This window comes from Lycorma delicatula, chromosome 3 (genome assembly GCF_047948215.1).
Source record: "Lycorma delicatula isolate Av1 chromosome 3, ASM4794821v1, whole genome shotgun sequence".
Taxonomy (NCBI): Eukaryota; Metazoa; Arthropoda; class Insecta; order Hemiptera; family Fulgoridae; genus Lycorma; species Lycorma delicatula.
The window spans coordinates 25750398-25760484 of NC_134457.1; the positions used below are offsets into that span (position 1 = coordinate 25750398).

General features: G+C 28.8%; 1 protein-coding gene across 1 annotated transcript in view; it reads left to right on the forward strand.

Moving 5' to 3' along the window:
- Positions 1–8840, forward strand: part of LOC142321466 (uncharacterized) — a 21733-nt gene extending 12893 nt beyond the window's left edge. Inside the window, exons 3-4 of the mRNA XM_075359569.1 lie at positions 5624–5755; positions 8464–8840. Coding sequence (XP_075215684.1) covers positions 5624–5755; positions 8464–8655 — 324 coding nt within the window. The 3' untranslated portion in view covers positions 8656–8840. The remainder of the gene's footprint in view (positions 1–5623; positions 5756–8463) is intronic.
- Positions 8841–10087: the final 1247 nt, after the last annotated feature.

A 10087-nucleotide genomic window follows, 5' to 3' on the forward strand; every position in this document is an offset into this window, starting at 1 on the left:
AAAAAAGTCATAGTGTTGTTGGCTGCAAAAAAGTCGTAGCATTGTCCTGCTGAAACCAGGTGTACTCTAGCCAGTCTGCAGCTATAGTGTTTACAAATTGTTGCATATCTGTATTTAGTGCTCACTGTTCACTGTGCCATGTAAGAATGTTGTGAAGATTCAGCTATGTTGCATTGCACACCAAACACCCATTTTTTATTCATGCAAACAAAGGAGACTCGTGCAGCTCATGTGGATTTTCTGTATACCAAATGCATGAATTTTGTGCATTCACATATCAAGGTGGAATCATGCCTCATCAGACCAAAACCACATCTATTGTATTGGGAGACAATGAATATTCTCGCTGCATTGTGTAACCCATTTTTCCTCAATTAAACCTTTTTTTTTTCATGTTTAGCTGCCGATAATTACCTTCTAGATAATACTTCAGAGGATGAATGAGGCTGATATGTATGAGTGTAAATGAAGTGTACTCTTGTACAGTCTCAGTTCAATCATTCCTGAGATGTGTGGTTAATTGAAACCCAACCACCAAAGAACACTGTATCCACGATCTAGTATTCAAATCTGTGTAAAAATAACTGACTTTACTAGGACTTGAACGCTGGAACTCTCGACTTCCAAATCAGCTGATTTGGAAAGACGTGTTCACCAGTAGACCAACCTTTGGTGGGTTCCGCAATTAAAGCTGCAACAAAGAAAGAAACATTCTTCCAAAAGATTGCGTCACTTTATGAACACTCTGTATTTACACAAAGATTCACTAAAAACAAATGAAATGTGATTTTTTTTTATTTTCAAATTCCAAAGTTTTGACACTTCATTAATTTTTTAAATCATTAATATATCTCTCCTTTCCTTTAGTAAAATTGTCTTCGATAAGTTTAAAGAAACTTATTGTCAACCAAATTTCATCTCAATCAAATAAAATTCTGAACAACCAAGTTATTGCAGAAAATAATTCAGCCTGAAGAAATTGTGTTGTCAGATTTCATCTACACAGTAGCAGTTTTTTTTTTTTTTGTTATGAATCCAGAAAGAATTTATAATTATTATGGAAAATGTTGAAGTCAAATAATGAAAAATGGAAAATCATGTTAAATTATGTAATTATCAGTATTAAAAATTTTCCTAAATGTACTAAATACCATAATGTTAATGTTCAGTGGCATTAATAGTACTCAGTCGACTGAATTATCACAATGAAAATTAAAGTTGAGCTTAGTGTTTTAGCAAAGAATCTAAACACTGTTGTGATTAATTTGAAAAAGTTTGAAATATTGCTTTTCAGCTTATTATGACAAATGTTTACAAGAAAATTACCATGTATCATAAAGGTTACTCATATTCTAGACACCCGTCCAGTAAAGTGATCAACAGAATTTTTGTGTGAAAAGATAGATTTAATACATTGAGATCTTTTACTGTACTAGCCTTTCAGGAAAGAAGTTTTGGTAAGAATAAAAAAGAATTTGAAGATATCTTGCAGAAAAACTGTCTTTCAGGATTTCAATTATGGTCACTGTACTATCTGGAATACTCTTCCTCATAGTTGCCATGAATCCATATCACCTTCATTATGAAACTTTCTTGTCGGTTATTTTTAGCGTAGAGCTAGATATTTTATTTGCTATTAAGCAGTGTCTTTGTAACACAGTATTTTTAACTGATAATTTGTTTGCAGAAGAGACATCATTTATTTGGAATGGAATAGAGCAGTTTCCATAATATCTACTTCACGGTAGAATAAATTAAATCACTTACTTTAGTGTCAAAGCAATCAGTATCAATTTTTTGTCAGTGTGGCAGATATCTTTAAACAGGCTGTTAGTAATTACATTTGCCCAACAGACTGAATAGAGAAATGTAACTCAAATGTCTTTATGACATATTGCTTAGCTATTTGAAGTGTAATTATAGTTCATGTACAGCAGTGCTCCTTTATTTCTCAATTAATGTTAGTCAATTTCTGAATGCTCATGAATTTCTAAACAGCATTATGATCATAGGGTCCAATCACAAGAATTAAATCATTTTACTTTTACTTATGTGTTTTTGAAATCATGACAAACACTACATCAAAAAACATTCTTTTTTTAACATAAATAATTGCTGTCCAAAAACTTGAGAGATATTTAGAATACTTGGGTGTGTTTGAGATCCAATATTCAAGACGGAGACTGAATACTAAATTTAATTAACAAAACAAAATCAAATTAGATTTTTAATATGCCTCCATATGCTTATGCTTAACAAATTACTTAACATTGTTAAAGTAATAGTTTATGTTTTTAAAATAAGATATTTAACATGTTTATTATTTTTAATTTGTAGTTTAAAATAGTAATTTTTCTTTTAAAAATGACTAGTTTTTAAGTACACTGGAGTTTTCACCAAAAACTGACTGGTTCTAGTTATATTTAACTAAAGAAAGTGTAATTCAGCTGAAATTGAAATTCATAGGATATTATGGAGTAACTAATAATATGAAGTAAAAAATGGTTAACTAGTAAATAGTATTTTTCCCAGTGGAAGAATTAAAATTTATAACAAAACCATTTCTTCGGATTGAATTATTTACAACTATAACTTACAGATTAAGATTATATTAAAACAAATAAAGTGTCAAATTTCATCTCATTTATTCAGTAAGTATTTTATTCACAATAAAATACTTAACACAAAATTAAAAAAAAACTACTTTATTAAAACATATAGTTACCAATTTAAAATGTTTAAATTATTATTTATTTAAAAATTGATAATCCTCCATTTTAAAATATAAAATCATGATGTTTATAAGATCTTAGTATAAATACATGTAAAAATACTTACACACATGCAAGCGCACACACACAAACACTCATACGCACACAAATGAGAAAATAAGCAATTCACACCTAAGTTTATTTGAATGTGTTTCTTATATTGACATGATTGAAATAATTGTGTTACACTAAACAATTGGTTTGGTTGTCTGGAAGATTATTTTATTTTTCTTTCTAGAAAAAATAGCAAGTCAAAGAGAAAATAGCAATATCAAAGTCAAAATAATATAGACTAACACAGAAATTAAATATATACACTATTTTTCTGACATATTCTTTCTCCATAGATGAACTTAATATTTATAGAAGCTGTAAATACTGATGATATATTTCGGTTTAATTTGCTTTAGTAGTAAATACAGGATTTTTACAAGGACTGCATTCCCATTTGAAAATACTCATAACATTTTTATACACTTCATGAAATTCTATTCTTTAAAATTAAGTGATTATGATGAGCAGTTATTAGAAGCCATTATATGAAATGGAAATATTATAATTGTATTCTCATTTTCAAAGGAACCGATATATTGTACAGTAAATTTAAATTTCTCAATAATAATAAAAATGACAGCTTAATAAATAATTAAGAAGCTGTACATTTTGTCTCTGATGACCAATAATGAAAATTATCTGAAAATGTTTTTAATAGGATGGACCAAAAAACACATAATTTTTTTCAAATTCGTACCGTAATGCTTTCAGTTGCTTCTTTAATAAGCAGCAACTGGCCACGACTAAAAATGACTAAGCAGGATTTCTGAATACTAAATTTTATTTGGTGTATTATTAAAAAATTAATAGTTTTACCAATTAAGATGTTTCAAAATGAAAAAATGAAATCAATCAGATCATTCCTAAAAATACATCATTTAACAGTGAGACTGATGTTGCTGTATTTTATTTTATGCCCAGCCTAATGTTAAAACCAGTAGCTTTGAAGTCAGGAAAATATGTATTTAGAATATGGTAAAAAAATATGTATAATTAGAATTGTGTATTTTCATTTAGAACACAATGGCTAAAAAAGTGGTTTCCACTGCATGTAGATTTAAATTTTGTAACAGATAGGAAATTTTGGATTTTTAGTAGTAGTAATCAGCTGATATATTACTATTCAACTGATATTCAGTTCATTTTGTATATAAATAGAGAATAATGATGTTTTAAGTGTAATGGTATTATCTTTCTTTTAGTGTTGGTGAAAATACAATAAGGATATTGCTGTCATCCATGAAAAACACCAACATTTATATAAACATAAAATTTGAAAATACTGGAGCCATTGGTGGTGTTCCCTGAATGATCTGGTAGGCCTAGAATTGGTTGTTCTTAAAAAAGAACATGTGATGTTAGTACAGAATCCTCAAATTTCAACCAGAAAAGCTTGAATTACCCAGATCAAGTTTACAAAAGTTTTTAAATAAAGTTTTGACAGCTGCGATTAGACTTCTTGAAGATGATTTTGTTATAAGGATGGAATTAATTCATTATGAGCCGATCCTCATTTCTCTAGTTGAGATATGATCTGATAAAGCATGCTTCAAATTTAATGATTCAGAAAACAATCATAGTTGTGTATTTTGGTTTGATGAAAATCCTTGCATAATTATGAAGGAATATAATGTACCTGAGCTCATGTTCTTTTTATGACATAAAAAAGTCATTATTCCTGACCTAATCAATAATAATGTGTTTGATACTGGAAAAAATGGGACACCTTACTGTACCGGTAAGTTACAGACTTCTTCAGTCAACCTTTTTCTGAATGGATAGGATTTTGAGGGCCACTTGAATGTGCACGTTTATAGGATTTGAAGCCTTCAGATTGTTCATTCTGGGAATTGTCAAGGACGTGATATTTTCTTCAAATTCAAGCCATTGATTGAAAATTAAATTATTTTATAAGTTGGTCAACATGATTCTATGACTAAACACTGCCAGGTATACGTAATGGCAAAAGGGTGATACTTCCTATGATGTTTATTAAATTTATAATAAAAAAATATATTCTATTTAATATTTTATTAATTTTGTTTGTGTTATTTTTTATAATTGAGAAACCTGACTTTTAGTCCTTCTGCTGTATTACTACTGAGATATCTTTTGGGGTTTTTAATATTTCATAATGTCAAAAATATTGAGAAATGGGCTTATTTTCTGTATGTGTAAAATATCTAGAATTTTGATGATGTATGATTTGTTGTATGAGTTTAGCAAAAATGTAAGTACATGTGATTATGGATGCTTTTTTTTAGTTTTTTTATGTTGTAATTAGATTTTGGTCAAACTTATAGAAAGTAGTATTGTCCATCAGGATAATAGAATTTTTGGGAGAATTGATATGAGATTTTGTGTAATCCAGGCATTGAAGAAGTAACTCTTAATGTTGCACTCACACATTCCAACAGTGAACAGTGTCCCACCACCTCAGACCTGGACTGGCAAACATTGCAAACCTCCCTCAATCAGTTACACCAGTAGATTGATTTACAAACACTAATGCCAGAAAATTCTGCATCAAAGTTGGAATGCCACTTTGGCACCAATCCATGTAGCTCTTATTGCCTACTTTCAAAAAATAAATACATTATTGAAATGCAATAATAGAAATTAATGAAAGTATAAGGTCAATCTCAAGAAGTATTTCATTTATTATCAAAAAAATAAATTCCCTCCTTCCTATGCAGCACACACTGAAAACTTTTGATTGTATATGTTTAATTTTGATTATATGTAAACAACCCATACTATGGTATTCATTTTCAATGAAAATTTGTTTTTTCTTTCAGAAACAACTGCCAGAATATATAAGTAGAGCTGAGGAATTTAAAAAGCTAGGAGTGGATGAAATTGCTTGCGTATCTGTCAATGATCCATTTGTAATGTGTGCTTGGGGTAAACACCATAATGCCCAAGGAAGGGTAGTATTTTTTTTTAATACTGTAAATATAATGGATTTTTATTTAATTCTGAAAATTGTTCCATGATGTTGCATGTACACTACTAAATTATGATCTACAGCACCCAGCAAAATATGAATTCAAGAAGGATACCTGTGGCCAACTAACACTGATAACTTACAATATTTAATAGTTTTGGTAACATAGGGGTACAGGTGATAGCAATTCACAGTAGGCAGGCGATTGCTAAGATGCAATCAATCTAAGAAAGTAGTATGTAAAAGCTTAGCTTATCCATATTTATCAGCATATAGATTATTTATGAATTTTGTTTACTACATTAATACTATATAAACTGACATTTGTATTATTACATATTCTATTATAAAAAAAAACCCCTGATAGTGTATTAATTGATCATAAAACTTTAGTTAATCTTTGTTCACAGATTCGAAACCTGTGGTTGAAAACCAGGTTGGTCGCGTGTTCGCAACAATAAATAATTTAAAATAAATTACAGTTTATTAGTTAAAGAACAGAAGTAAAACAAGACCAATCAATTATAATAATAATAAGGGGCAATAATAAACAACTAACAATAATAATTAGAATAATAAAAATAGTAATCACAACCACAATAATAATATTAAACAAATGAATAAACAATAATAATAAAAAACGATTATTACATACAAAACAGAATTTAAAGTAATGGTCAGGATTTATTCAGACGCAGATAAATAACTAAAACCACAATTTAGTCCCATTGACAAAAGACATTAGCATGACCGCTAGTAGTCAACACTTTTTAACTGCCAGTCTTGTGTTAACAATAATTGTTTAATAGATAAGACAAGTATAAAGTTCTTTCACTGTAAATACATTTTCTGTTCACAAATAAAACTACCCTAACAATTTATGAATGAAATTTAGTACATTACCTCTTTCACTTGAAGTCTTCAGTATAAAGTAGTAGTTTTAACTTACCAAACCATAAAAGGTAGTTTTAACTCAAATCATTTCTTGTTTTCGTGTACTGTCACCACTTGAATTACTTGTGACGTCACCTTAATCATGTTGAATTTGCCTATCTCCTGTGTCGAAGCACTCTCATCTCGCAGACTGACATCATAATGTCTAAGTAAGACTGATTCCCCTGATTAGCAGAACTAATTTTTTTAACTGGTCTTCCCAAGAGTATTTATACTTCTATCCTCTTTACCTGCCACACAGAACCCGACTCGAAGTGTGAGAATGATCGACCGCCCTCACGTTTTCCCATGAAATTCCCAACCTTGGTTCATTAACTCTTCTTACAGAACAACATCTGTTTAGTGTGTTAGTGGGCAATATTATAAAAACAATTGTTAAATGGACCTGTTACCTTTACTAAAAGGTTTCAGTTGGCCCCTTTCTGGATTCCTCCCATTATTACATTTGTATACTACTTTCTTCTTAATTGGCAGGAATCCATTAATCAGGTCTGTTATTATATAACGCTTCCTTCTGCGTGGTGAAAATGTATACATAGCACTGCTCCACAGAAAAAGGAAAATTGTTATTAATTGGTTGCTAATCCATCTATCCCAAATTTTCTTACAGTTATGATTCATGTAAAGCATCTGAGATTTGAGCAATTATTTATAGAAAAAAAATAAATTGTTTTTTCTGAGAGTAGTAATTTTCACTACATGACTTGTGGTTACCAGAGTAAAGATATATATTACTTGTAGAGTTGAATGGCTAAAACCACTTTACTCCTCCTTACTTTCCCTATTAAGTCTGATGTTTATTGCCAGTTCTTGAGAATGGATATTATTTTAGTATTGTCAGCGATTAGTGTTTTATGTCAAGCCACCTTTAGTCATTTGCATATTGCATCCTACATAATGGTATCTGATAAGAGTTAAGCAATTTTTTAATTTAAAATATTGCTGTTTATAAATTTATGTTTACTGATGGGTTCCAAGTGATGATGACTGTAATAATTGCCCTCAAAAATATTTTAACTGAGAACCCCAAACTGCATAAAAACTAACTTTCTGGGATCAAAAATAAAATAAAATCTTTTTAGTAAATGTACAATGTTGTTAACTGAGTACAATAGAATGTAAAAATTAGTAAGGCAAAAATAAAATTATAATAATAAATGAATTTGTAATTTTAAAAATATATGAATATTTTTTTTTTGTTTTAAATAAAAAATTTGATTAATTTAAAAAAAAAAGGTTGAAAAATTTTGATTTATTGTAAGACATGTTTTATCCTTTATAACTTTGTGTTCCTTACAAAAATTTCAAACTCTGGGAAGGAAAAGTAAAGACTTCTTTCATAAATGGCAACTTGCAGTTTTTGGCAATAAACCATTGTGAAAACTGAATCAGAGAAATTTTAAAAGGCTTATTATATCAAGATCTAGATACCTTAAAATTGATGTCAACACACTTAAAATTACTTGATCAAAGTTATTTGCTTGGCTATGTCTTTATGTTTCACAATATTTAAACACAATCATTGGTCAGTTAAAATAGTAAGCATTGTTTATCAAATCTATTGTTTTTTATCCATCCATTAAGATATTTAACTTATCAAATTACACCACTTAAATTAACTTTAAGATACTCTTGTAAACCAACTGTGTTAAATTATTGCCTTCAATAGTAATAAGTAATAAACTCCTAGTCTTGTAGTGAAATTTTTCCTTGTATTTAAAAATTTTTTTTTTTCAGGTAAGAATGTTTGCAGATACACAAGCAATTTTGACAACAGCTCTGGGTGTAACCATTGAACTCCCAAGTCTAGGTGGTATACGTTCCAAAAGGTATTCAATGGTATTATCTAATGGTAGAATACAAACCTTCAATATTGAACCTGATGGAATTGGACTCAGTGTTTCACGTGCTGCATTTATTGCAATTTAACGTTTAACTGTAACTAATGAAAAATTCAAGACTATACAAGAACATTTTTTATTAAAACAAAAGAGTATTAAATTAAATCTTTTTTTATTTTGTGTCATGTTATGTTCTTTTAGTTGTTCAACAAACATGTTACCTTGTTTATAACACATGTAAAAAAATAAATCATTTTTAGCTCTCATTTTTAACCTATTGTTTAATTCACAAAATAAAAGAAATGTGAAGTATGTTCAATTTTAAAATGAGTATATTTTTATAACAATAATAAATAACTATTGACAGGGGAGGGGGATTTAGGTTAAAACAGCAAATATCTATATAAAGTATGCTCAAAAAGTGTACAACTCTTGACTCATAAAAACAAAATTACTTAATCTGTTTAGTTCAATTACTTGTCCTCTTCAAAGTAGGCTCTTTCTGATGTAACACATCTCAGTAATGTTTCCATTGCTGGAAGCATTTTTCAGTCATGTTTAGTGACCACCATAAATCTTTTTCACCACATACTTATATTTAATTTGATCTTTCTGTCTTCAAATCGCTTTCCTTTAAATAGAATTAAAAATTTTAAGCATTAGAATAGCCAAAAATTACAGGGAATCTTGTCTTGTGAATTAAAAAGTCTACTGAAGTTGTTAGATCCCGTTTTTTGCCGAGAATCTCTGGATAAATTGTGATGTAGGTCTGGAGAATTATTGTGAAGAATTTTCCAATTGCCATTTTCTCAAAGCTGCTGCCATCTTTTGCATCCAACAGTACTTCTAAGTTACAAAATACATAATTACAAAAGTAATAATTATCTTCCTAAAACATTGGCAAAAGGGAAATTAATAATTATAAAATTCAGATGATATAGTAGTACACTTACAAAAAAAAGTAAAGGAAAAATAATTTTTAAGGAATCACGGTCGTATAAACCACCATTCAGATGATAGAATCATAAATAAATATAACAGAAGACAATAAGATAAATACTTGGGTTGGAGATTGAGAGGACACAAAGAGGAAGAGAAAGATTGAAAGAAAGTGAAATATAATGATTTCTCATTTTTATTTTATTTATCTGGGAAATAATATACATAATTAACATAAAATTTCATCTGTAATTTTTCAATTAAATAAAATAAAAATAAAAAAGTATAAGAAACTTTTTTAAAGTAAGATTACTTTTATTTTAATTTATATTTTAAATATAAATTAATAAAATTCTTAACACATGAAATATATAAAAAAACTTTTTTCAAAAATTATTCTCAACAGGATCAGTTCACAACTCTAGAAAGAACTAGAAGAATACCAGAGAGGTTTCAGACCCTGGAGGAGCTCTCCAGACCAGATCAATGAAACAGAAGACACCACAGATAAGATAAAATTAAACAAAAAAATCAAAGTATTTTCAACACTAGAAAGGGCACAAAGATTGGAACATATGAAA